General features: G+C 39.9%; 6 protein-coding genes across 10 annotated transcripts; 3 read left to right on the forward strand and 3 right to left on the reverse strand.

Moving 5' to 3' along the window:
- Positions 1-1122: 1122 nt before the first annotated feature.
- On the reverse strand, positions 1123-7165 carry LOC116928092 (sarcolemmal membrane-associated protein). The gene is given in 17 exon segments (XM_045178821.1): positions 1123-2302; positions 3236-3373; positions 3434-3659; positions 3735-3858; positions 3922-4206; positions 4417-4482; positions 4755-4821; positions 4883-5107; positions 5168-5402; positions 5471-5495; positions 5498-5612; positions 5745-5912; positions 5973-6054; positions 6115-6181; positions 6248-6395; positions 6462-6599; positions 6668-7165. Coding segments are annotated over 17 exon segments (2373 nt in total). The 5' UTR covers positions 6830-7165; the 3' UTR covers positions 1123-2200.
- Positions 7166-12942: 5777 nt separating this feature from the next.
- Positions 12943-14853, forward strand: LOC116928100 (IST1 homolog). The gene is made up of 6 exons (XM_032935183.2): positions 12943-13111; positions 13203-13316; positions 13380-13486; positions 13547-13938; positions 13997-14422; positions 14500-14853. The coding sequence occupies exons 2-6, from the start codon at positions 13270-13272 to the stop codon at positions 14683-14685; spliced, it is 1158 nt and encodes a 385-aa protein (XP_032791074.1). The 5' UTR covers positions 12943-13111; positions 13203-13269; the 3' UTR covers positions 14686-14853.
- LOC116915629 (ras-related protein Rab-39B) lies at positions 14849-16584 on the reverse strand. 2 transcript variants are annotated; one of them, XM_045178833.1, is made up of 5 exons: positions 16184-16584; positions 15804-15897; positions 15697-15743; positions 15397-15619; positions 14849-15333 (listed from the first exon to the last, which is right to left on the reverse strand). In XM_045178833.1, exons 1-5 carry the CDS (start codon positions 16289-16291, stop codon positions 15161-15163), a joined length of 645 nt encoding a protein of 214 aa, XP_045034768.1. In that variant the 5' UTR covers positions 16292-16584; the 3' UTR covers positions 14849-15160. The 2 variants fall into 2 exon arrangements, with proteins under 2 accessions (XP_045034768.1, XP_045034772.1); XM_045178837.1 differs by having other exon boundaries at positions 15397-15583; positions 15733-15743; positions 16184-16445.
- A 40-nt stretch (positions 16585-16624) lies between these two features.
- Positions 16625-18423, forward strand: LOC116915613 (nicotinamide N-methyltransferase). Of its 4 annotated transcripts, none has more exons than XM_032920729.2 (5): positions 16625-16755; positions 17209-17383; positions 17562-17790; positions 17855-18089; positions 18155-18423. In XM_032920729.2, the coding sequence occupies exons 2-5, from the start codon at positions 17242-17244 to the stop codon at positions 18362-18364; spliced, it is 816 nt and encodes a 271-aa protein (XP_032776620.2). In that variant the 5' UTR covers positions 16625-16755; positions 17209-17241; the 3' UTR covers positions 18365-18423. The 4 variants fall into 4 exon arrangements, with proteins under 4 accessions (XP_032776620.2, XP_032776628.2, XP_032776638.2 ...); XM_032920737.2 differs by having other exon boundaries at positions 16666-16755; positions 17189-17383; XM_032920747.2 differs by lacking the exon at positions 16625-16755 and adding an exon at positions 16786-17122.
- Positions 18424-18593: 170 nt separating this feature from the next.
- On the forward strand, positions 18594-21116 carry LOC116936661 (luciferin 4-monooxygenase). The gene is given in 14 exon segments (XM_045178845.1): positions 18594-18775; positions 18835-19042; positions 19107-19488; positions 19557-19578; positions 19580-19720; positions 19790-19873; positions 19875-19904; positions 19906-19965; positions 20035-20119; positions 20185-20246; positions 20308-20409; positions 20474-20596; positions 20663-20832; positions 20904-21116. Coding segments are annotated over 14 exon segments (1662 nt in total). The 5' UTR covers positions 18594-18634; the 3' UTR covers positions 20956-21116.
- LOC116936660 (ATP-dependent translocase ABCB1) lies at positions 21110-25830 on the reverse strand. The gene is made up of 6 exons (XM_032943874.2): positions 25255-25830; positions 25054-25189; positions 24893-24993; positions 23511-24834; positions 23029-23454; positions 21110-22968 (listed from the first exon to the last, which is right to left on the reverse strand). The coding sequence occupies exons 1-6, from the start codon at positions 25563-25565 to the stop codon at positions 21394-21396; spliced, it is 3873 nt and encodes a 1290-aa protein (XP_032799765.2). The 5' UTR covers positions 25566-25830; the 3' UTR covers positions 21110-21393.
- Positions 25831-26919: the final 1089 nt, after the last annotated feature.

Below are 26919 nucleotides of genomic sequence, written 5' to 3' on the forward strand. Positions count from 1 at the left end.
TTCGGCGGACGAATCCTTCTGAACAATATCACAAACACCACGGACGTTTCAATTCATTCACATGTTCACATGCAAGATGCAACAATAGACCCACAGAAGAAAAGAAAAAGGACTAACCGCTTCCAGTCGATCCGTAACGTCTCGCGCACTTCTCACAGCCGACTGCGACAACAACGAACAGCTTCGTCTTTCATGGTGCAGAAGACTATAAAGCCTATAACTTTTGAGCTCGATGATGTGTACCCATTCCACACCTTTTCTTTTCTCTCTCCCATTCTCTACTTTTCCTTATTTTTTTTAAAGCAATAATACATTATTTACGATAGTAGAACTCAGTTTTCAAAAAGAAAAATGGCACCCTCTCCAAAAAGAAAAAGTCTATTCTACCCAGACTCTTTTTTTTTTCTTCTCTCCGATTCTGTCTGCACGCGCTAGCTTATTCTCTTTTTCTTGCCTTCTCTTCCTCCGCTGGAACGGCCGATCCTTATATAGACGCGTCGGAACTACAGAGAGGGAGAGAGAACGCAAACTTCGTTTTTGTTCATGTTTTCTATGTTGAAAAAAGGTGAAAAAAAAAAAAGGTACTTACACTCCACACGCTCCACTGCTTACCACACACACACACACACACTCTTTCACAGCAACAACAACTGTGCACAGTGGGCGGCCAGATTTCCAACCGCGCACGATTGCCCAGCTTTTCTTGGTCATCATTTCATCAAGTACCACCAAATAGGAAAGCAAGTCGAATTCTTGGTAGTAAACGAAAACAAAAACTGAAAAAATTATATGAATAATTTAACAGAATCACACTGCGCCAAGCCGGGACATATGAAACGTGCTCTGCTCGGTTCAAGTAGTAAGAAACAAAACCGACCGGCATCGTTACTATACACATGAAAACAACCAGCATGTGCTGGCACTCACGGATATAATGTGAACAGGCTTTTTTTCCTCTACTCATTTCCATCCTGCACGAGCGAGAAAAAAAATACATTAATAAATAGTTTGACCAGTAGAAATATTGAGCAGCTCTCATACATTACCCTACCCGAATCTGGATTTCATATGCATAGTTTTAAACCAAGAAGAAGCAAAAACAAAAAATAACAAAAAACCAAAAACAAAAAACAAAGTATTGTATTGTCTTGTTAGTTGTTTTGTTTTTTTTTTGCTCTTTCTCTAATTTTGTTTTCTGATTTAAAGTACGAGTTAAATAACAGGACACAGGGCATCGAGACAGGTGGGGTAAAGAAAGAAGTGATGGGGTGTGTACAATATCCGTTGAAGACTAGACTACAAAACAAAGAACATGTTTGTTTGTTATCAGTTTGGAGGGGGAAATAAAAATCAACTCCTGCTCCAGAGTCTGCATCAGTGTAGCGGAATTTTCATGGTTCCGTCTCCATGTTGCCAAAGCCCGGAAGAAGGAGAAAGAAAGGGAGTAGCACAGAATAAATCAGTGATCCATCAATCAATAATATATACGATCCTCTCCTTGTTTCTTTTATCAAATCGAAGACGCGCGAAGCTGAAATGAATGTCGTTGACGAAATTTATACTTTTTTCTCACACGTATAAGAGAAAGATATCGGCGATAATGAGCTCGTGGATAGACAAGAGGTAGAACGCAAGAAAGAAAAAGGAAATTTCATTCGGGAGCCTATTATTGCACCCCCAACTATGCCGTAAAACTATGCAATTGAAAAAAAAAAACAAACAAGAGGAACAACATTCTTCGGAGGGGTGCGTATTTTTGTGTGACAGTGGGAAACCATAGATAGAGACATAGCTAAATGAAAAGAAAAAATAACTCTGCACAGGTCCTGTTAGGTTCAGGTGGAGGATTCCGGCTCTTCGTCCTCACCCTCCCCCATCGACGTTGTACGTGTTACACACAGAAAGGAGACTAAGCCATTTTCTGTAGCGCTGACGAAAACACACACACTAGTTATGACATCACTCTTTTGTCATATTGATGGCACTTGGTAAAATAAAAAGCTGCTGCTGCTAGCAAAATGTTCCAAAAGAGAGAAAGAAACGAAAAGCACATTGTCTGCTTATTCCGCCATTTGCGTAGGAAGAATAAAGTGGGGACAAAAAATAAAAAGAGCTTTCAACGACAAGATGGGACAGGAAATAACAATTGATGATGTTTGCTGTGTTATTGTCTCTTTCTTCCTGTTGTCCGACTAATCTCTCAGGGTTCGAAGGTGGCCGTCAACCGTGAGAAGAAGCGGTAGAAGGCCAGGAAGAACGAGATGAAGAGTACGAGCAAGGGCATAAGACATAACGCCGTCGCCTATAAGAAACGCGCAGATACACGCACAAAAAAAAAAACGAGGCACACGACGAAAAAAAGAACACAGACAGAAAAAAGAATAATAACCAATGAATCAGCTTTTTTTGTTCTCTATGTATCCGCCAATGGCATCAGTTTCTTACGTCAACGCGGTGTTAGTTGAAACGGCAAAATGAAAATTTAACGAATAACGTGAATCGAAGCAACAAAAAGAGAAAAAAAAATGTTCTGAAAGATTTTTTTTGCGTTGTTTTTCTTTTTGGCCACGAACATCGAACTAACAAAACAATAAATTCATCTCTAAAATAAATTTTGAAGGCACATAAACACAAGTCGACGGGCAAGAGAAAAGAAAGCCAATAATAAGAAGGTAACAAATACCGCTGAAAAAAAAAATGAAAACGAAAGCCAAGCGAGAGAGGAAAAGGAAAATTCAAATTAAAGTCGAATCGAACTATTTGAATAGTTCAAATAGCTTCTTATTTGCTTTGTTTTTCCGATTTTTTTCCCCCTCATTCTCACTTTGTTCGTTCCCTTAAAAAAAAAAAAAAAAGTCGACATCGGACCAGAAAAACAAAAATAATGTCTCAAAAGGCACACACGTTTTGTTTTCTAAAGGAAGACAAAAGGAAGAGAATCGGTGTTTCCCCTTTCTCTTAACTTTTAAATCTCAATTTCAATCCGATGGCCTGAAAGCTATGAGGACCGCCAAGACAAGAACGGCCAATGGGACTACATACATCCAGCGGCCAACCTAGAAAATGCATTCGGCATTCAAACGAAAAGAAAAATAAAGAAGAAAAAAGAGAACGAAAGATAGAAATAAATATCAGCATAGTCAAACCAAAGAAAACGAAAGGAAAATTATAAGTAAAACGTGTGCACAAAAGTGAAAGAAGATTTAGATCGAGAATTAAACGATTTTGGACTTACCGTTTTCGACTGAGAAGATAGCAATGAGTAATTGTCCTTTAACTGGGAAAATTCCTCCTCCAGTTGTTTTTTCTCGCTTTGTACATTATCGTAGTGGCGCTTTAATGTTTCAAGTTCCCTCTGTACCTCAGACAACTGCTAGAGATGAAATGAAACACATGTTCGATATTTCTAAGTTTTAGATTTTGTTTCTTTTACCTGAGTGGTTGTGGATTCATCGGCAATAAGGTCGTCAGCCGAATTCAGTTCCCGAATGCCTGAATCTCTCATTTCAGGATCACGGGAGCTAGGGGGATTATTGACTGGACTGCTAAATCCGCTGGCCACACCACTGTCTCGATTCTCGACGCTGAGCGCAAGCGATTGGTAGGCCCGCTGCCATTTCTGGCGTTCCTCGATTTGTTCTATCCTGGACACTTCCATCCTGTCAAGTAAAAACGGCAAATGCAAACATGTAGAATAAGAGCATTCATAGAAGACAATAAAAATGTAATATTACTCTTTTAATTGGATGGTGAGGATAGCGACTTCATCCCTGAGATATTCCATCTCGGACGTCAGACCTTTTTGGTTAGCAGTGTGTTGTGCACGCTGCTCTTCCTTCTCGTAATTGCTCAGCCGCACTGAAATCATAATTTTAACACTGAACATGCAGAATATTTTTTTGAAAAAAAAAAGGGTCTTACGTGTCAGTAACGAAATGAGGTCCTTGTTTTTCGCATTTGTTTCTCGAAGTTCTTGGTACTCATTGTTTAGTGAAACGATACTGGTACGGACGAGCTCAGCCAGCGCGGACGGTTCATCGGTGAATTCCTCATCTTGCTCGGACGAGCCTTTGAGAATATTGTGCAGATTTCTAAAGTATTGTTGTAGGTGAGCAGCAGCGGACCAGCCATCCTGTGCCTCCAGCTGCCGCCTCTCAACTTCTGACTCGAGTACTCGGCACTTGGCGCGCGTTTCTTCCAAAAGCTCTGCAATAATAAAAACACGAAATATTATAGATACAGTCAATATGTGGAGACCAGCAAATATAAAGCTTGGCGTGATCAATTTGGCTGCAAAAAAAAGGGTGGGGATTGAAAATATTCTATGTTAGCAAATGACAAAGCAAAGAACAGATGGCATGCAGCAAGAAAGCATTACAAAGCTGAAATAGTGCCACAAAGGGTTAGTTCAGTCACCTTTTAAAATTACACTACAACATGCCAATTGCCTGCGGTAAAGATAACAATCCCACGTGCATCGACCTACACAATCGCCAAACAAATAAATCAGGTATCTAAACTGGTTACAGGCATATTGGCCAAGCCCTAATACTCCATTATGTGAGGGTTTATGCATTAGTTGTGTAACGGGTACGTAAAAAGAATTAAATAAAAGGTCATGGACATTGAAATGCAAGGTATCACAATGAATTATAAGAAGGGCCATCCAATTCCAGAATGATAAGGCAACGAAATCCAAAACCAACAGAAAGAAGATACGATGAAGGATTGAAAAGGGAGCACGCATTCAATACCTTGTAGACGATCAACTTCTTTTGACTTGTATCCAATAGGATCTGGGACGAATTCTCCATTCAGATTCTGAGCCATAGAAAGAAAGCCAATAAGAAAAGATGCAGGTAAACGGTAGATGTTGATTTACTTTTGCGAGTGATGTTTTAAGTTGTGACTCAAGTTGGACCACACGTTGTCTCAACGTTTCAGTTTGATTTTCTTTGACATTGTTACTCTTATCTTCAACTTCATCTCCGCCGATTTCATTTTCATCTTTCTTTAGTTCTTCTGCTACTTTCATTGAATCAAGACGTAGTCTTAGATTTGCGAGCTGCTCTTTGGTGAAATCGATTTCCGCCTGCCTGCTCTCCACCTGTTTTACAAATAAGAACGTTATACATGAAATTTCAAATGAAAAGATTTTAAAAATTACCTGGGCTAAAAGAACCGTTTCTTTTTCTTGAGCTTCACGAAGTGCGTCTTGTCGCGACTGCATTTCCTGTTCATGACGAAGTTGTTGGTTGTCTGCCTCCTGCAATTTTCTCTTGCACGATTGTAACTCGTCTGATTCCTTTTCGAATTTCTCAGCCAGTTCTAATATTTGTTCATTCAACTTATCATTTAATTCTTTCATATTGTCGCGTTCGTCTTCGGCATTACTCAACGATCTAGTAATTTAGAGAAAAGATATCTAGTGAATTATTATCTCAACTACGAAAACAATCACGCTACTTACCGTTCGGTTTCCTGCAATTTTTTAATGTCTCCATCTTTTCCGTGAGCACTTTCCGCAAAGATTCTTTAGAAACATCCTGATAAATGTTTTTCTCGTCATACAACTTTCGGATCTCCTCTCGTAGTTTATCCTCGTGAAAGTTCTTTAGAAAAAGAACGGCAAACGACAAACTCATTCTTTACGTAAGCTTTATTAAATTATTTTTTAAGTTTTATTATATATCCTAAGAAATTTCTATTCTATATTAAAAAAAAAAAAAAAGGAAAGAACGTACTTTCGATGAAACGACAAGTTGATTTTCAAGCGATTCTATCCGAGTTAATAGTCTGTCTTCCTCCATCAATGCTGTCCAGCCCATTTCAGCTGCTTCACGCGTAGCGCTCACAATACGCTGCAAGGATCCTAATTTCGTTTCTAAAACTTGTTCTCGAATAACCGCTTCCTTGAATTCGATAAAAAATTTTAGAAACGAGATCGTGACAGGCGTTTCCCAGGTAGATACCTGTATCCATTGGTTGAGTTGGTAGAGATCTTGTTTGCCAAGTTCACAACTATCTTCTTCTTCTTGGATGCCTGTTGAAGGACTGGAGGAAGAAAGTATACATTAACTATAAGACTCAATTTGGAATAGGAAACTTACAAACCTGGCTTTGGCTTCTTTGCCATCAGGTAAATATAACTTTACAGTAGCTACAATACAACCATGAGTAACTTAAAAAACAAAATTTAAAATGATTGAAGCAATCTGTGAAAACATAATAGTTATGATGCGAATACCTTTTCTTGAATTTTCCATAACATCTACCCCAAACTGTACTATATCACCAGAGCACACTTCTCTTGGTACTGATTCCTCAGATCCCTTACTTAATCTTTGATTGTTCACAAATGTTCCATTGCTACTTTTGGTGTCTTGTAAATAAAACTACAGAAAGAAAGATATGGGAATTATTAAACTCACTTGGAATGGAGTAAATTACTTGGAGAATACCTTTCCATCTTTATACCACAACAATGCATGATTCCTAGATAATACTTTACAATCAAATATGGCATTGTTAACAGCAGGCTTCACTCTAGCCACTGACCGCCCAACTTTCATGGCACTCTCCAGGCTGAGATTTCTCTCCTGCACAAAAAAAGTTTCTTAATATTCAAAATATCCCAAAGTCCACCTGGCAGAGTTTTATGTTTTACCTGGAAAGGATGTGAATTTGGTCGGCAGATAAGTGTAGCTCTAGGAACCATCTTGTTGGATTCCTGTCCCCCATTTTCGGGGGAATCTTTGAGGGTCACATTGTTTTCGTCCAGTGCGGAGAGAGAGACGGATCGGGGTAGGTCAAATTCGATCACAACCATCCGGCCAGCCTGTAATTAATGAGTGTCGAACTCCGGGAAGAGCCGCCCTTCCTCGTTTCACTATTTTGAAAATAACATGCAGACTACTTCAAGAGAGAGGAGTGTGAAGTTATTTTCACTATCGTTTTTCAACCTGAATATTGTGCACTGGTTATTGATAAAACCTAAAAAATCAATGGGGTTTTTCACCAACACTCAGTTCGACAAGATTTCCTCAAGTACATCCCTAATCATTCTTAAAGTTACGGCCTAAAACTCACGTATAAACCACTCACAACTTTAGTAAACTTGATTTCTCCCTAAAGAAAGTGAGCCCAGAAGGGAGGGGTTTAAGGGGGTAAGGTGGCGCTATCTACTGTAAATATTAATTGAGCGGAAGTTGGTCGTGACATCTCTTGTAAGAAAAAATCGAATCTAACAACTTGAAATATAATATAGCTTACAGATGCTTTTGTTATGATATGTCATTATGTAATTGTTATTTCGACCGCTAGAATGCGCGGGCATGCACTAAGCGCCGAAATTATTCCCATTAAGCCACGCCCCCATTGTATCCCCATAAATAGCGCCCTCACTCATTTTTGGCGGTAGTTGCTGTTAGAGAACCGTTCGGATTAGAGCTACGGTCTAGGAGATCTTGTTTGTAGAACTCAAGTGTAGAATTGCAATACAAATTCGTTACTTTAGAACAGTTTTGTTTAGTGCTTCTTAACACTTTGACTTATTCGAGGCTATTTTGTTCTATATTTTTGCATAATATCAGCTGTTGCTTATCTTTACGTGTACGGGCTTCTCTTTATGAACAAATCATATGAAGCCCATGCTCGATTTGACATTGCAATCTCCAAGAAAATTAACACAAACAACATTTAAAAAAAAAATTTACTTGAAATATGTGTGAAATATCTGCCACAAATGGACAAGCAACAGGAATCTTAAATTTTGTTTTTGCAAAATAGCATTTTCGAGTAAGGGGTGATGGTTTGCTACTAAGCCATAGGCAGCACTTCCATAATGCATATATAAGTAAACTCCAAATTCAGCAATTTCAACTCGCTAACCGATACAAAATACAAACCTTTAAGATGGAGTACTTCAGAGAATTCACAATCTTAAGTTTCTCTATTTTCTTTTGTTATTTGTATTGGAATCAGCGTAGGATTCCATTGTCCTGCTCGTGTAAATGTAAGAAGACCTGCATAGCCGACGAGACAAATAACCCAGAACAACCAGATCAGAACAACCAGATCAGAACAACCAATCAGCGTATTGTCCTGCTCGTGTAAATGCAAGAAGACCTGCATAGCCGACGAGACAAATAACCCAGAACACCCAGAAAACTATGGAATCGGACCCACTGACGACCGAGCACCGTCACCGGAAAGGTGTGGAGCCGAATCCGTTCAGCCGAATCCATCACCAGTACGAGAAAGTTGCGAAACCCCACAGAATAATCGCGAAACGATACCGGAATGTCAGGAAATATACTTGAAATTCCCCCACCCATTATCGACAACGAACTTGGTTTGAACAAGGAGCAAACGGTGGCTATTAGCGAAAATTCAGCGATTCTTCCCTTTCGTCATCGGTTCGACGAAATAACATCAGTGGCTTTTGAAGAAAATGAATTGACGGATGAAGAAAACTATGGAATCGGACCCACTGACAACCAAGCACCGTCACCGGAAATATGTGGAGCTAAATTCATTCAGCCAAATCCATCTCCAATACGAGAAAGTTGCGAAACCATACCGGAATGTCAGGAAATATACCTGAAAACCACGCAATTTAGTCGAATCGACAACGAACTTGGTTTGAACAAGGAGCAAACGGTGGCTAGCCAACGACAGCAATGTCGTTGGCAAAATTCAGCGATTATTCCCTTTCGTCATCGGTTCGACGAACTAACATCAATGGCTTTTGAAGAAAATGAATTGATGGATGATGACTCAAAGGAAGAAGAAAGCATCCAAGAGAGTGCGTGTAATAATTTTAGCGAAGTTTTGTGTCCGGCCACGGGAAAATGCTGGTGAAAAACCAAACCAAAATGATTTTTCGTCTTCAAACATAAAATCAAAAATGTTTGGTCAAAATTGAAGAAAATTTGGACTCGAAGACAGTCTTCAAAGCCGAAAAAATATCGACCTCCGACTTTTAAACCTACCACTATGGAGTGAAACATGGGGTAAAAAAACAGCTTTATCGCTGACTTCCCAAGAACTGAATAGACAAGAATCCATCCATGAAATATTGCAAGGCGAGATCCATTTTATCGAAGATCTCCTGATGATACAAACGGTTTATCACCAATCACTGGTACACCTTGGCTACATTTCCCGTAGTGAGGCAAACCTAATATTCGGTTGGATCCCGACGCTTATTTCAATCCACACAGAGTTTAGAGACAGAATTTTAAAAGCATTAGGACCAAATAGCTGTTTCACATACTTTGGTACGTCCGTCCAAGACGTCCAACTGTTTCACTGTTTTGTCGACAATATTTTTTCTGCTCAAAGAATTCCATAAACACGTGTTTATGGAATATTTTTGAACAGAAAAAATATTGTCGACAAAACCGTGAAACAGTTGGACGTCTTGGACGGACGTACCAAAGTATGTGAAACAGCTATTTGGTCCTAATGCTTTAAAAATTCTGTCTCTAAACTCTGTGTGGATTGAAATAAGCGTCGGGATCCAACCGAATATTAGGTTTGCCTCACTACGGGAAATGTAGCCAAGGTGTACCAGTGATTGGTGATAAACCGTTTGTATCATCAGGAGATCTTCGATAAAATGGATCTCGCCTTGCAATATTTCATGGATGGATTCTTGTCTATTCAGTTCTTGGGAAGTCAGCGATAAAGCTGTTTTTTTACCCCATGTTTCACTCCATAGCTGGGTAGTTCTTTGTCTAGTAGGTTTAAAAGTCGGAGGTCGATATTTTTTCGGCTTTGGAGACTGTCTTCGAGTCCAAATTTTCTTCAATTTTGACCAAACATTTTTGATTTTATGTTTGAAGACGAAAAAATCATTTTGGTTTGGTTTTTCACCAGCATTTTTCCCCGTGGCCGGACACAAAACTTCGCTAAAATTATTACACGCACTCTCTTGGATGCTTTCTTCTTCCTTTGAGTCATCATCCATCAATTCATTTTCTTCAAAAGCCATTGATGTTAGTTCGTCGAACCGATGACGAAAGGGAATAATCGCTGAATTTTGCCAACGACATTGCTGTCGTTGGCTAGCCACCGTTTGCTCCTTGTTCAAACCAAGTTCGTTGTCGATTCGACTAAATTGCGTGGTTTTCAGGTATATTTCCTGACATTCCGGTATGGTTTCGCAACTTTCTCGTATTGGAGATGGATTTGGCTGAATGAATTTAGCTCCACATATTTCCGGTGACGGTGCTTGGTTGTCAGTGGGTCCGATTCCATAGTTTTCTTCATCCGTCAATTCATTTTCTTCAAAAGCCACTGATGTTATTTCGTCGAACCGATGACGAAAGGGAAGAATCGCTGAATTTTCGGAACATTGCTGACGTTGGCTAATAGCCACCGTTTGCTCCTTGTTCAAACCAAGTTCGTTGTCGATTCCACTGGGTTGCGTGAATTTCAAGTATATTTCCTGACATTCCGGTATCGTTTCGCGATTATTCTGTGGGGTTTCGCAACTTTCTCGTACTGGTGATGGATTCGGCTGAACGGATTCGGCTCCACACCTTTCCGGTGACGGTGCTCGGTCGTCAGTGGGTCCGATTCCATAGTTTTCTGGGTGTTCTGGGTTATTTGTCTCGTCGGCTATGCAGGTCTTCTTGCATTTACACGAGCAGGACAATGGAATCCTTCGCTGATTCCAATACAAATAACAAAAGAAAATAGAGAAACTTAAGATTGTGAATTCTATGAAGTACTCCATCTTAAAGGTTTGTATTTTGTATCTGTTAGCGAGTTGAAATTGCTGAATTTGGAGTTTACTTATATATGCATTATGCAAGTGCTGCCTATGGCTTAGAGGAGTTGGAGTTGTTGGAGACATAACAAATTGAAGGGATAAAACAGCTTTTTGGACTTTAAACGAGTGGGCTGATTTTTTAGGAAATGATGAGAAAGAATGCCAAAACTAAAGACACCGATAAAACATGTCGAGTAACAACAAAGAAACGAAAAAAGAACCGTAAAGTACCCAACATTTTAAAAGGGGGCGAGTTTTTGAACTGCTTCTACATTACGTCCCCGATAATGTGATAACGTATTCAAAACTCGCACTTCCCTGTAGGAGTCAGATCCTTTACATACGCCTTTCGTTGCCTTATGTGGCTCGTTCTCGGTTTTTCATGAAAATGAATGAAAATGGCAAAACCAGACATTGAGTTAGGTTTAAGTTAGATTTAAGTTAGGTTAAGTAGTAGGTTAAGATCTTGAATTGAAGCGTAGGGTGTGTTGGGTTACATGGGTCTAATTCGATATTGTTGGACTACGAAATGTAAAAGAAGTTTAAAAACTCACGTTGCCGTTTGTCGTCTGTAGACGACCGGCCTCCTAGACTAGTGAACCTAGCGGGGAATCATGGAACCACTTAGTAAACACCAGCCGTTTTCCCCTACAGAGAGTGATACGGCGATCGTGTACAGTATCCTGCACAAAAATCCGAACACCAATTTAATTTTTTAAAGCCACCTATTGGCGGGGTAATGGGTTTTTTTTTTTTTTTTTTTTGGGGAGGGTAGACGGGGTGATGGACACGACAGGGGGGGGTTCTAGACATTTTTTTTATGCCTTAAGGTATTACGCTTTAAGGCAAGTTACAGGTCGGGACATTTTTGCAACCCCCAGGGTGGTGTGTTTTTTAAAACGACAGTTGGAAATTTAGGGCTTGGGCATGGTAATGTTGCTTACCGAAACAATTAAGCTTATGTTCCAGCTGCCTGTAAATGTTTACGTCGCTGTTAATGGCGTAGGTGTAGCGTTTCTGAATGTGGTGCTGGAGATCGGTGTTCGATTCCAGATGAGGTGATGAGTTAATATTGTTAACTTACGAGAAATTCTCGTTCACGTATAAAATAAATTTTCATCGAGCAATATATGATTTTTTTGTTTATTAAATAATTTTAAAAATAATAATCTCCTTCGTTCTAGAGAAATTAATATTCCCAGCAAATTCGAATAAAGAATATTATAATGATACCATATATTTTGCAAATCCTTTTTAGGATTCGAACACTGATCTACGGCGTCGCAATCAGAGGCTCTACACATATGCCATCGGTATCGATATAATTGTGCACAGGCAGCTTTATAACTTATTTGGGTAAGGAGTATTACACAGCCTAAGTCCAACATTTCCAACTGTCGTTTAAAAAAAACACACCACCCTGGGGGTTGCAAAAATGTCCCGACCTGTTACTTGCCTTAAAGCGTAATACCTTAAGGCATTAAAAAAATGTCTAGACTTACCCAACCCTGCCCTATGTGTCCATCACCCCGTCTACCCTCCCTCTTAAAGAAAAACAAACAAAAAACCCTTTACCCCGCCAATAGGTGGCTTTAAAAAATTAAATCGGTGTTCGGATTTTTGTGCAGGATACTGTACCTTGCTATTATATCGCGGTCCGACAGTCTACAATAGATTTTTTTAGATTGGTCATAGACAACGAAGTGGAAGACCACGAAGGGGGCTAAGGCTGAGAGGTCGAAGAATGCGCGGGGCATGGTGCACATGCGCTGAGTATTTTTGCATATCGTGTGAATTTATTTCCTATTTTTAGTGGTTGGGTAACCAAATTTAATAAATTTTTTTTTTTTCCCCCGAGACAAAATTTTTTTTTTTTCGAATTTTCGAGATAGGGAAAATGGGGGAAAATTAAACATTTTATGAACGTAGGTTACCCAACCACTAAAAATATGAAATAATTCACACGATATGCTGAATTTTTGTGCTTAATTTACATGTGCATACCAAAGTGATACCGTGCATGATTTAATTAAAAATTACGGTGTGTGAAGCATTGGATCAGTAGGGAAACCCAAAATTATTATCTTAGCGGACTCAGCGCCACTATGCGGCATCTCACGCGCATCGCTACAGAGGGATATAGGCGTTAGCGGTCTTCCACTTCGTTGTCTATGGATTGGTGTTGTTTTTTTTTGCTGCAGGTTTTGTTCTCAATCGCTCTATTGTGCTTTGAAGTGGTTTTGGGTTGTATTATTTTAAAATAGCGCTCTATTCCTGTCTTGCCTTTCGTTTTTGACAAGCTTAGTGTATTCTTTTATATTTTAATTTGAGGTAAAAAGATTTTGTTATTCGTGTTTTTTTAATTAATGTCATCATTCGTTCGCCTTGTTTGTGGATGACTCATACGTCTTACGAAATTTAGGAGTTCACGTCTTAACATCTCCCACATATCTTTGCTATCGTGTGTTGGATCCCAAGGAATAAGCATCATGTTTGACAGTGGACCCAATTACAGCAAATTAAAAACAAACCTGAGGTTAATTCTAGTTCTTTGAATGTTATTGTTCATTTTGTGAAACAGCTTTCTTCCAACTTTAAGATTGGCTGTCAACCGCCTCAAACTTCTGGAGAAAAAAAACACAGAGTTGGCATTGAAGGCTCGCAAGGAAATTGCAGATTACATTGCTGCTGGTAAAGCCGAAAGAGGTTTGTTTTATGTTTTATCTATGTTGCTGCTACTTTAGTTGACATTGTTTATTTTTCCAGCCAAAATTCGAGTTGAACAAATTATTAGGGAGGATTATCTAGTTGAGGCTATGGAAATCCTAGAGATGTATTGTGATCTTCTTTTAGCCAGATTTGGGCTTGTACAACAGATGAAAACTTTAGATGAAGGATTGGCTGAAGCCATATCAAGCTTAATTTGGGTAGCTCCACGAATGCAAGCTGATGTGGCTGAATTGAAAATAATAGCTGAACAATTGGGCATTAAATACGGTAAACCGTACAGCTTGGCTTGTCGCGATAACGCAATAGGCACTGTTGCACCCAAGTTAATGCATAAGCTTAGCGTGCAAGCACCGCCCAAAATTCTGGTAGAAAAATACTTGATCGAAATCGCTAAAAACTACAACGTTTTCTATGAACCAGACCCGCAGGTAACCAACTAGTGTTTTAAGAAATAATATCACCAAATTATGCAAGCTTCAATAACAGATCATGCGAGAGGCGGCTGCTGCTGAGGAAGCGCTTCTGATCGACTTTAACGCAACTGAAGCTGGAAAAATGGGAGGAGGTAATCTCGGATGGGTCCATCCAGGTCAAGCAGCCGGGGCTACTGGAGGCCCACCGCAAGGATGGATGCCACCACCTAATGCAGGCTTCGCTCCTTTTCCTGGTGGCGCATATGGACCAATGAGTGCCATGTCTCCACCTCCACCTTATGGATACCCATTGCCACCGAGTTACCAGCAACAGGAAAAACCACCGATAGCATCAGCTCCTCATCCCTTGATGGACGAAAAGAAATTACCTTCGTTTAATATTCCTCCAAATAATCTAGGAACAAACAGTAACGCATCATCAAAAGATAATTCACCTACTGGTAATAGCAATAGCAAACCGCTTAATACGAACTTACAGGTATAGCTTAGCCAGGGAAGGTTGATTACCAAACGTGAACATTACACAATAAATGAATAACCGTTAAATGACTACAGATAAACCAACATCCGAAACCGAGTCCACGAACAAAGATAAATAGTCCGTCACCAGATATGGACCTTCCTGATCTGCCGTCCGTTCCTCAGGATAACTTAGCTGCACCAGGCGAAAAAGACGCGGATGATGACATTGATTTTGACGATCTTACCCGTCGTTTCGAAGATTTAAAGAAAAAGAAGTAGCCCGAATTTGTCATCAAAGCTGCCTGAAAATGAGTAATTTCCAGATTTGGCGTAACTCGATATCTACAGGACAATGTAGCGTCTCCTGGAAAATGAGTTATTGTTTACACTTTCGGTGTGTGCTTGTCAATCTTGTTACATTTATCAATATAAATTCCTTACGTTCAATATTGATGTTATATTTTATACGCCATTTAAGCGTAGTTATTAAAGTCTCGACATTGTTAAGAAAGAATCACGAAGCAATTGGGGTTTCAAAGACTACATGTTCGGACAAAACATGATCACGTGGTTAATAACAATCGGAATCTTGCTGTGGGGCATCTCCACTAAATGGTTAAGGGAACTTCAAAGTAAGATTGAGCCTATAAAGTCGTTGAATTATTTTCCTGTACAAGTTTCCCTATAGAAGAACGTCATGTCATGTAAATGTACAATGTCTAAAAAAACTTAAGGAAGAAAATAGAGAAATAGTTCAGCAACACGTTGTCCTGGCAGCTTCGGCTTCTACTAGACCGTAATCTCGGCCAGCTCTTCGATAACCAGCTTTAACTCCATCCCATCCGTCGTGGATTGAGTATTCTCCTAGCTGAACGCGGTTATAAATTTCCTGGCCAACAATACGAAACGCTTCTTCCACATTTTCACCTATGCATCAAATGGGTTATTACAAAATAATAGTTTATTACTTATTACTAAGGCTACACATACCTGTTTTGGCAGAAGTTTCAACAAAAGGCATTTCATTGAAGTTTGCAAACCTTGCAGCTTCTTCACTTGACACCTCTCTTTGGTCTTTCAAATCCAGTTTACAACCAACAAGGATAAAAACAGCTCTGTGTGGCTCAATATGTGATTTGGCTTCATTCATCCAGACTGGTACATTTTCAAAGCTCTTCTTACAGCAAATGTCATAAACTAAAAGTACTCCAACCTATATATGTATGGGAGTTGAGAGAGGTATTCTAAATATATATATATATATATATTTTTTTTTAAATTCTGATTTACCGAATTCCTGAAATATGACTTTGTGATTGATCGAAACCTTTCTTGACCTAAAATAAAAGCAAAAATAATTTAAATTAACAGTCTTTTTTGTTAAATTTTTGTCATACCTGCAGTGTCCCACAACTGTAGCTTTATCCTAGTACCATCTTCCACCTGCAGTAATCTTGCAAAAAAATCAACACCAACTGTGGGATCTGAAACCTGAAAAAAAAAAACCATCAAGATGTCATATGTTATGGTACTATTGTCAAACTTATTAACTAATGACTGAAATTGACTAATACATCATAGTGTTTTTTCCTACGTACAGCTCAATTTGTATTACCGTTACAAAGGAAATATAACAGTAGGAGATTTCTTAAGTTTGAATTGATAATGTATGGAAATAAATGAATTGGTATGGACAGACATTCTTAATGACCAAATACGATTAGATCAACGATGAAATTGCGCGCAATTTAACAATAAACGTAGCCAGATGTAATACCTCTGCAAATCTTCCATCAGTAAAATACTTGAGCAGTGAACTTTTGCCAACAGTGCTATTTCCAATAATTATGATTCTGAACTGATAATCGAAAATAGGCTCCACCATGATGATCGTGACCACGTAATTCCTCAGTGGCAAATTAACTGAGCTATGAAATATTTCTATGTCGAGTCCTCACACCAAAACAGGCTTACATGATGTATAGTACAGTCTCGATAGTAAACAACGGGCTATTACCCCACCACGCTCAAGGACTCGCATTTGCGCCTCACTAAATCGTTATATCGTTTTGGCCTTGACCAACCTAAGCTTTAAAAAAATACAAATTCTTCTAACCTAATACTACTTTCTCCTTTTTCACCTCATGGCTTGACTTGAAACGTAATAACACAAAAGAGAAAAGACGTAATTCGATGGTTTGCCAATGTAATTTATCAGCATGGCAATCCTGCAACTTAACCAATAGTTTCGGTTCGGCAACGAAGTTGTAAGACAGACAGTGACGTTCCCATGTAACCTCCAACTTGGAGAGAGTTGCTGAAATTTTCTTCAAAAGTATTACATAAGAGGTATACGCCTATTTCCTGCGTCACATTTTTTAAATGTTTGTTAACTTAAGAGAGAACCATAGGTTTTGCAAAAAGTGAAAAAGAGGCTTCGATACTATTTTTTTTTGCGTTATTATATTATACAAACTGATAACTCTTGAACATGTGTAATTTATGACAAAGCAAAATAATCTGTCAACAAGAATACTAAAGCTAAACTACACTTTTGGAGTTTCTCTCCAAGGTATAGCTTTCGAAAAGTCAAAACTGTTGCATAAAAACCTTGGAACATTGATTCTAGCAAGTGAGGAACTATAGGAAGGCCTTAAACTGTTTTCAAAAACGTCATTCAATCAGATTTTCTATTCGCAAGAGACTCTGACTTTAGGTCTATGGATTTTTTGTTTTCTTATCTTTTTGTGGCGTCCGTCTTCCGTATTGTTTATTGTTTCAGTTTCTCCTGTTGCGTTCCAGAATTATTTGCAATAGAGAAAAAGTCTTGCCGAAATGGTCGAAAAGGAAAACAAGTCCTTAAGCTCGGTGTATCAGGAGAAATTCCAACCTGATTATTACATTAGGCGATACTATTCGGGTTTAGATGCTGGAAACGAGTTCTGTCTTCGCAACCTGCATCAATTTTTTAAACAAGGTAAATTGAAACGTAGAATAGCTCTAGCCACAAACACCCGCGTAAAACCTTGTTATGCAGCGTAGTATTTAAATCATTAGAAAGACAGTTTGACTTTTATGTGTATAAGAAATTTAGTAAGCATATACTGTATGTCTAAAATTAATCGATCTACTCTATTTATGAAAAATCATTCCAGCTGAATCGAATAAAAACACGGAAGGCGCTGCGAAAAAAGTTTTAGAAGTCGGATCGGGGCCTGTGCCGATTTACATAATTTCGGCCAGCCAATGGACTGACTGGATTGTTTGTAGCGACTTCCTGGAACAAAACAGACACAAATTCAACGAGTGGCTATCCACCGGACGTAAAGCTGACGAAACTTGGCTGCCTTATGCACGTTACGTTGCCCATTTGGAGTCTGAGAAGTAAATGAGCTATTCTCATTCCATGACTAATGCAAATCAACGTATGCTTTTAATTATGTTTTAGTGCCGACCAGGAGTCTGCGTTCTTGGTGCTGGAGCGTGCAAGGCGTTCCATTCGGTCCATACTACCGTGCGATGTTCTCCAGAGCGATCCGTTGTTAGGAAAGGCCGACACTTTATTTGACGTCATAATATCCGTGTTTTGCCTTGAATGTGCTGCGTCTTCCGCTGAAGAATATCGGATTACCATCACGAATGTTGCTCGACTCTTACAACCCTCTGGCCACCTCATCATGATGGTAAACTAAAATATTTTTAAATGTCTATGAAATGTTTCCTACATGTTTCTTTTTTTCTAATTTAGGGTGGACTGGAAGGCGAATATTATTTTATTTGCGATAGAAAAATCCCTAGAATTAAACTCACACGGGAAATGATCGATTCGGCCTTGGAAGACGCTGGTTGTAGAATTGTCACCTGGGAAGAATTGCCGCGAAGCTTACGGCCTCCGGATTTGCCCATTGATTATAAAGCAATGTTTTTTTGTGTAGCAAAAAAAAAATTACTGATGTGAGTTTATGAAATGGAACTCATGGGAATTTTCCGAAGAAAAATACATAGCTTAATATACAAGCTTTTGTCAAGGATACTTATTGAAAGTGGGTAGCAATTGTCTAATACCAAAGGCAATGTCCGTTTATTCCAACAACAAAACGTATTCTCGTATGGGTAATGTGATTATAAATGCCATTGGCTATAAATGACGTGACAGTTTTTCAACCAAGTCAGTTGAGCGGCCGATTTGTGAGAAGACCTTTTTCTGCTACTGTACAGGAAAACTTAAATGACTCAAATCAAAAATAAAATTCTGTTTCCTAATCTTAACCGAAATCCAGAAGATGAATTTCCAAAGCAACGTGTACCCGACTATCTCATTTCTAAGGTCGAAAAGCTCATACAACTTCATGGCGATTTAGAGCTCTTCGTAAGTTGATCCAAAGTTTACGAAATAATCCAACGATAAGTGGCCATATTCATCTACAGGTTGACTGGAAAACGGAAGCTAGCGTGACTGCCAGTCAGCTGATCGAAGATGCTTACAAAATCGCTTCACAGTTTAAAAGAAGAGCCTATCATCCTGGAGATGTGATTTCGTGCTTAATCCACAGCGATGTCCACTATTTTAGCTTCCTTTTGGCGACATGGATGTCAGGCTGTGTGTTGTCATCTTTACAACATTCTTTCTCACAAGGTCTAGTAACAAGAGCTAATAAATAAAAACTTTACTTATATAGCTTCTTATATGCACATTGCAGAGCTGTTGATTAAGCTGATACGATCTAGCCATAGCCGCTTATTGCTGTGCGATGTGGAAAGTGCGGAAAGGTGCCGAGCTATTAAAACTGAATGTCCGGAATTAGAAGAAGTCTTCGTCCTAGGCCAGTTCGAGGGCTGTACTCCTTTCAATCGTCTTCTCGACGATGAGGCGTTTCCTCGTGGTAAGATAGCAATCAACTCCACAATTTTAAACGTTAAATTTGTCTAACAACAATGTCATTTGTCAGATGAATTTGAAAGATCCGAGCCCTACGACCCAGACGAAACGTTATCGATGGTATTCTCAAGTGGAACAACAGGGGAACCAAAAGGAATTCTATTAACTCAGCAGAACATCTATAGTTATCTACTGACAGCTCGGTGTGTAGTAGAAATCAAGAAGCCTATCATGTAGATCTCCGCAGTTTCATAGTTTTCCATTTGATCAGACCAAAGGCTAACAGACCCGGTAATGAGAACTCTCTTCGTTCCGAGGATAGGTAACGTCATGGGCCTCGTTTTCGGTCTTAGAGATGTGCTCATCTACAGCAAAACGTATTTGATGCCAACCTACAAAGACGAATGGTTATTTGACGCCATCGAACAAATCAAGGTAGGCTACTCAAGTTGGAATAGTTTTTTGTTAACACATCATGTTTTAAACTGATTTTAAATTATCAAGCCGGAACGCGCTTTGCTTTATTTTCCTCACATATTGGCAATAACTAAACATCCGAAATCAGAAACGAGCAACTTGTCCAGCATGAGAGGCCGTCTTTACTGCTGGAATGTCAATTAAGCAAAAACTTGCAAAGAAAACTATTTTTGAAACTACCTTCGCTGAAGACCTTCTTTATGGCAAGTTCATCTTGTGGAATATACGCCGGAGATAATTTAGTTTTAAAAATGGGTTTATTCCTACTTTAGTTTTACGGCATGACGGAATTCGCCATTGGCACAATGCGTCCATTCTACGATTACGAGGAAAACGATCATCGCCTTGAAGAGTTAAGTAAGTAGAATAACGCTCGTGGATAACATTTGATAGAACCTATAAAATCTTTACTAAATCCTTAGGCAAAAACCATGTGTTGAAACCAGATTCAGTTGGGCACCTCTGCCCAATGAATCTAATGAAGGTAAAGTAAATGAATAAATGATATTAAAAATAAATATTAGAAATGGGTCGAACAATGTCAGGTGGTGGACGAAAACACTGGGGAAATACTGGGACCAAACCAAAAGGGTGAATTATGCTTCAAAGGTCCTTCGTTATTTAAAGGATATTGGAATAATCCAGAGGTATAAACATATCCATTTTAAATGGCAGAATGGGCAGACGATTCAATTCAAATATCCTTAACAGGCAACATCAGATATCGTAAAAGATGGTTGGATCCACACAGGTGATGTTGGCTATTACGATGACGACGGAGACGTATTTTATGTCCAGAGAAGCAAGGAGCTGATCAAATACCTTGGTCACCATGTAAAGAGAAAAATTACATTATGAAATTATACAGGACATGTTCATTGTCTTGCACGATTTTGACAGGTGATTCCATCCCAGCTAGAAGCGATCCTGAAATCGCATCCGGCAGTCGAGGACGCTGCTGTTGTGGGAATCAAAAGCGAAGACTATGGTGAATTACCAATGGCTTATGCAATGAAAAAGCCAGGTCACGATAAATTGGATGCTAGAAGACTAGTAAACTTTTTGACACGGTAGTATACGCAATAATTTTGGAAAGCCATCTTATTTGATTTGATTGTTTATCGATCATTTGATTTTGCAGATCACGTTCACGACGAATCTTTGCTGCGAGGAGGACTCGCGTTCATCGATGAGATTCCTAGAAACGTCATGGGCAAAATAGTTCGTCACCAACTGCGGGATCGAGCGGAATCTGAGGCTCGGAAACCTTCATCCTTTCGCTAGATAAAGTAGATTTTTTTTTTTTTTTTTGTTGACGGATCGATTAAAAACCACGACGTAAGGCACTTAAAGTCTGAATGCTTCCAAAGAGAAATGTTTATTTTCATTCTCAAATTTTTTGAATACATCAAGATTAATTTGTCAAAACATCAGCGTCAAATTAATCGAGAACGGAAAAGTTTAATAGCATCTTTAACTCACTAGCTATTTGGGACTACAAGAATTGCATCTTTAAGGCCCTCATCTTTCAATGCAACGCTAAAAGGTTCAGAATTTTAGTGATCGTTGATCGCATCTTCGCACCTTCGTCCTCCTATAGAGAGAACGCTAGTCAACTTTCTTCAACGACGTCATTGACTGAGGCCTTGAAGAGTCCACAATTGATGATAAATTCCTTTTAATTGAATTAATTCTCCATGTTTTCCTTGTTCTCTTATTTGGCCTCTATCAATCACCAATATTTCATCGGCATCCTTGATAGTGCTAAGACGGTGAGCGACGATAATACACGTCCTGCCTTGTCCGGCTCGTTCCAGCGCATCTTGAACCACTTTCTCGCTTTCCGCATCCAGAGCTGAAGTCGCTTCATCCAGTAAAAGAATTCGCGGATGTCGGATCAGTGCTCGAGCAATTGCCAGCCGCTGTTTTTGTCCACCACTTAATTGAGCACCTCTTTGTCCAGCTATGGTCTCGTAGCCAAGCGGTAAAGATTGGATGAAACTGTGGATATTCGCATTTCTAGCGGCTTCAATAATTTCATCCATGGCGACTGATCGCGTCAAGTCGCCGTAAGCGATATTTTCCGCAATAGTTCGGTTGAAAAGGACAGGTTCTTGTGAAACGATACCCACTTTAGATCGAAGTAAGTTTGCTGAACTGAGACTAATGTCTATGTCATCGACTAGAATCGTTCCGGACTCAGGCTCGTAAAAACGCTGGAGGAGCTGGATCAATGTGGATTTCCCGCATCCGCTGTGGCCGACAAGAGCCACTGTCCGGCCAGGTTGGATGACGGTGGATAAACCTCTTAAAACTGCAACGTCTGGCCTCGTCGGGTAACGGAAATGCACGTCCTTAAATTCAACTTTACCTTCCCCTTCCAAATGATTTGATTCCGGTGATGTGTTGTTAGCTGTTTTCTCATCCGGTGAATTGCATTCGATGAGTTGGAAGATCCGTTTAGCTGCCGTTTTGGCACGGCCGTAATTTGGCGTGAAAGCCAATGTTTGTCCAACCATTTCCATACCAAAGACGAGAGCTTCACAGATTTTAAATACTTCTTTGTAAGGTAGGTCCTCGTTTTGAATTAAATAACTTCCGTACGACATGCAGACCACGGAAGCGAAGCCGGACATGTTGCACGTCAATCCGAAGATGACTGCACGGACGGGTGTTAATTTTTTGGCCACTTTGTAAGGTTCACGAAGAGACGCCATGTAATTACTATTGAATTTTTCTTCCAGACCAAGACTAGCTACTGTTCGGATATTGGAAATGGCTTCCGTAGCAAGCCGAGTGGATTGTTCCAGCGCCTTTGCTTTAGCAGCTATTTGTCCCATGTTCATTTTGACTTGCAGAACGCCCGATAGCAAAACAACGGGCACAAATACGCCGCTAACTAATGCCAGTTTCCAGTTGTAGACTAATGACAATGTCAGCGCAAATAAAATACTGACGGTAACTTGGACGAGGAGGCCTATCCTGGCACCGGTGGCTCCCTGGATAGCCGAAGCATCTCCGGACAATCGAACGCAGAGCGAACCGACGGAATTTTCCAGCTGATCAAACCATCCAATCTTTTGTTTTAGGATGGATTGGAAAATGAGTTTCCTCACACGGAAGGTGAGTTTTTCTCCAGCAATGGTTAGCATAAATGTCTGCATAAAAGCACCGATACCGGTGCCAAATGCGATACCCAAGAAAATCTGAACGGTGAAAATTTCGTCAATTTAATCAGTTGCGAATTGAGAATATATCAGTTTTACCAGTGCAAGGATATCGTTCAAATGTTGGGCCTCTTCTTGTTGTAATGATGGATCCAACAAACCCATGAGCTCACCGTAAACCATAGCGTAAACAGGAGTGCTCAATCCTAGTAAGGTTGATCCGATCACTCCTAACGTAATGTATCCCCATTCCGGTTTGTTCAATTTAAATATTTTCCAAATGGAAACATCATCGTCCTTAGGTTTGAGTGGAAGAAGATGCTGAACAGAATCACCGTTCTTTTCTGGCACTTTGGCCTCAGCTTTTAATTGCTGTGCCAACGAACCTGGAACCAACCCAAGTTTCTCCGGAGGATTCACGTTTTGATCGTCGTAATCTTCTGGCGTAAAACTTTGCTCTTGCGATTCAACCAAATGATAATAAAGTCCTCTTTTGTTCATAAGAGTATCATGGTTTCCCTCCTCCTAAAATACAGTTTGACATTCAGATAAATTCCAACCTGAAACTATACCGAATTCACCTCAATCACACCACGGTTGAATACCAGAATGGTATCAGCATTGCGGATGGTGGTGAGTCGATGCGCAACGATCAACGTAGTCCGTCCCTGCCGAGCTTTGTCTAAAGCTGATTGAACGACAGCTTCACTTTTCGTGTCGAGTGCTGAAGTAGCTTCATCGAATAATAAAATTTTCGGATTGCGAATGAGAGCACGAGCGATTGCAATGCGTTGTTTCTGTCCGCCACTGAGATGAGCGCCACGTTCTCCCACCAGAGTATCGTAAGAATGGGGCAGAGATGCAACAAAATCATGAGCGTTGGCTTGTTTTGCAGCAAGTTCGATATCTTCCTGAGAGACGTCATCATAATTTGGATGTCCATATCGAATGTTGTCACGGATACTCATGCTGAACAGAACAGGCTCCTGTCCGACGACGCCAATGTTTTCACGCAACCAACTCACGTTGAATTCCTTGACGTCATGGCCGTCGATTGTGATCTTGCCTCGAGTGGGATCGTAAAATCGTTGTAGTAATTGAATACAAGTGGATTTTCCGCAACCACTTTGGCCGACTAGAGCCACTGTTCGTCCACTTGTTACTTCGAAACTGATCCCGCGTAGAACGGGCACATCCGGACGTGAGAAATAAGCGAAATGTACGTTCTCCATTTTGATGTGACCTTCGATGTTTGTCAATCGTTTTCCAACGGATGAAGAGCTATCTATCACTGGTATTTGATTAAGGATTCGAAAGACTTCCGCAGCTGCAACGCGAGCTGCTGAAAACGTTTCGAGAAAAGGAAATAGTTTGCCGACGTTTAAGGCAGCGTACAGCATGTTGAAGAAAACAATGTTGAGTATTCCAGCATCGTATTTGCTAGTGTTTTCTCCATTACAACTGGATTGCAGGATGAGCTTTATGCCGTACCAAAATGTGAGCGCATAGCTGGCGTAAGTGAGGACCCAAACTAAACCGCTTCCAATTGCCGTGGCCAGCCCTCGTTTAATTCCTGCTGTTCGGGCGGGTTTAATAGAAGCTTCAAATTGTTTGGCTTCTTTTACTTGAGCGTTGAACATGTTTACTGTTTTAATGGCTCCAATGATTTCTTCAGCTAAACTTCCAGCCGAGGCGTAAGCTTCGGTTTCTTTGGCTGTTAATGTCGATTGAATTTTGGCTAAAATTCCAGCGGTGATAGTCAGGACGGGCAAAGCGACTAATGTAATCAATGCCAATTCCCAGCCAAAATAAAAGGCGGTTACGAGGCAGCTGATGGCAATTGAAGAGTACGAGATGAAAAGTCCCACTTTCTCACCGATTCCATCTTGAATTTTCGTCAAGTCCCTACAGAAGAATTTGGGTTTAATTTAAGGATAATCTAAATAGAAATTGTTAGACGTACTCTGAAATACGAACGGCCATTCCGTCTGTCGTTCTCGTGTCATGCCAACTGATTTCCTGGGACAAAATGGATTTCACGACGCAGCCCCGTAATCTATAAATCTGATACAAACGAAAATTATATTCAAAATAATTTGAAACATTAAAATAATGGATACTCACTTGATTTTCGGCTGAGATGTTTAAACATGTGATAAAGATAAAATTAAACAAAACCGAAAACAGTGCGAGACAAGTGGTGCCAATTGCAAAGACAGCCACAGAGTCCATAATATCATCACTTTCATTCGTAAACAACCTGCGATCAACAGAATAACATTATTTAGAATACATAAACGTATTTGGAATGGAAATAGAAATTACTGAAAAACCGGGCCGTTTGCAGTTGCGTTGGGAGGAAGAAGACAGCCCGAGGTGTTGGTGATGTCACTCGTTGCACTCGTAGTATAATTTGCACCGGAGTCAGAAAATGCAATTATAATATTAGCCAGATCTCCCCAAAGTAACACCATTAACGGAAGGCAAACTCCATTTAACATTGCAGCCAAAACGGCTGCGTACATTAGAATGACGTCCGTTTTTGTTGCAAAACGGAAGAGTGTCGAAAAATTGACGGAAGTCGCTGAAGCGTCTACCTTTCCTTCCGTCGAACAGCATTGAAATCGACGTAACATGATTGCTACGTTGTGTAATACCTTAAGCGGGAAATCCTTAACAGGTCGATGGATCACATAAACTTAAAAAAATAATTTAACCGGTGAGCGCATCTGATTTTTTTCAGCTCGTCCTGATTTTGGAACGTACATGTCTAATATTTTGTCAAGACTAAGGCACATGTGATGCAACATTTGTTGCTAGGCAGTAGCGTGCAACAAAGTGGGGCAGGCAGTGCGAGAGGAGATTCTTCCCACTTTGCAGGTTTGTCCCACTCTGCGGGTCCCCATAAAAATAGCATTGATAGGATTCAGCAACCTAGGTAAGATTACTAGGTTGTATAATAGTTTTGCTTGATACTCGATTTGCTGAACCAGGATAATTGCTTGAAATATAAGGATTGGCTTTAGTCCCCGCGACAGGGTTGTTAAAAAGACTGTGCTTCGATCACTGATTAAGAGATCCCGAGGGTTCGTTTCCGTGCAAGCTGCACCATTTCCCAGCAATTTGAAGGAATTCCCACTTAGCGAGTCTCTTACTTTGTGTCACGCATTGTACAATCTCCAGTTTACATTTAGTACATAAACATGTTGTTTAGCCGAGACATAATCTGGTTCACAAATGTAGTTGTTTAAGCCTTCTCTGTGCTCAAATAATAAAATGATAATAAATTTTTCATCGGTTCACTGGACTTTGACTCTGAAATTTATAGCATAGGCCGATAGGATAAGCTTTTTTTTCATCCATCTGATTTTTCTTATCGCCTTTACGTAACATTTTTTACATGAAAGTTTATCTTGAATAAACAGTTGATGCGTGACATGAATTTTGTTCTTTCTGCAACAAAAAAAAAAAGATTAATCAATACTCTACAATAGGAGGGTGGGGGGTGCAGAGATGATTTGACGCAAAACGTTGGATATGCAGTGCACGAACGGCTATGGTGAAATTCCCGCTGATTACCGATTTCAAACGGGTTACCGAAAGCTATCGCCATCTAGTTGTAGCTGTTCGTACTAGTCTTTCCGCTGTTCGTTTATTCCTAAGACAGAACAACACAACGAACTGATGGTCTTTAACACTTGCGCGTGGACTTCCCAAATCAGCGTAAAATAACACACACACCTGTCCCTAACATGAATAAGTTCTGCTGTGAATGGAGAAGAGATTAAATATTTTTAGTGAACCAAATAAGATGCGGCATGTTGTCCAGTTTGAAATTGATTTGTTTCTACTGCAGATTTAACGATGGGCTGTCGAGATTGCTCGTCCATTTCGACGTCAGCTCATCAACCGGTAGTGTATATAACTATCGTTTCCAACGGTGCTTTTTGATGACTAACTAGCGGTAACACCAGTTACACCCAACTCAAC

The sequence above is a fragment of the Daphnia magna genome, linkage group LG1 (genome assembly GCF_020631705.1).
Source record: "Daphnia magna isolate NIES linkage group LG1, ASM2063170v1.1, whole genome shotgun sequence".
NCBI classification, from domain to species: Eukaryota; Metazoa; Arthropoda; class Branchiopoda; order Diplostraca; family Daphniidae; genus Daphnia; species Daphnia magna.

Bases quoted from the DNA above. Each gene is read 5' to 3' on its own strand.
- LOC116928100 (XM_032935183.2), top strand. From the start codon at position 13,270: ATGTTTGACAGTGGACCCAATTACAGCAAATTAAAAACAAACCTGAG. The intron at 13,317-13,379 runs GTTAATTCTAGT...TCCAACTTTAAG, and splicing joins AAATTAAAAACAAACCTGAG to ATTGGCTGTCAACCGCCTCA. The intron at 13,939-13,996 runs GTAACCAACTAG...CTTCAATAACAG, and splicing joins TCTATGAACCAGACCCGCAG to ATCATGCGAGAGGCGGCTGC.
- LOC116915629 (XM_045178833.1), bottom strand. From the start codon at position 16,291: ATGGTGGAGCCTATTTTCGATTATCAGTTCAGAATCATAATTATTGGA. The intron at 15,744-15,803 runs GTATGACAAAAA...CTTTTATTTTAG, and splicing joins ACAGTTGTGGGACACTGCAG to GTCAAGAAAGGTTTCGATCA. The intron at 15,620-15,696 runs GTAAATCAGAAT...ATACATATATAG, and splicing joins AGTCATATTTCAGGAATTCG to GTTGGAGTACTTTTAGTTTA.
- LOC116915613 (XM_032920729.2), top strand. From the start codon at position 17,242: ATGGTCGAAAAGGAAAACAAGTCCTTAAGCTCGGTGTATCAGGAGAAA. The intron at 17,384-17,561 runs GTAAATTGAAAC...AAATCATTCCAG, and splicing joins GCATCAATTTTTTAAACAAG to CTGAATCGAATAAAAACACG. The intron at 17,791-17,854 runs GTAAATGAGCTA...ATTATGTTTTAG, and splicing joins GCCCATTTGGAGTCTGAGAA to TGCCGACCAGGAGTCTGCGT.
- LOC116936660 (XM_032943874.2), bottom strand. From the start codon at position 25,565: ATGTTACGTCGATTTCAATGCTGTTCGACGGAAGGAAAGGTAGACGCT. The intron at 24,835-24,892 runs GTACGTCTAACA...ATTCTTCTGTAG, and splicing joins ATGGCCGTTCGTATTTCAGA to GGACTTGACGAAAATTCAAG. The intron at 22,969-23,028 runs GTAAAACTGATA...TTCACCGTTCAG, and splicing joins TGAACGATATCCTTGCACTG to ATTTTCTTGGGTATCGCATT.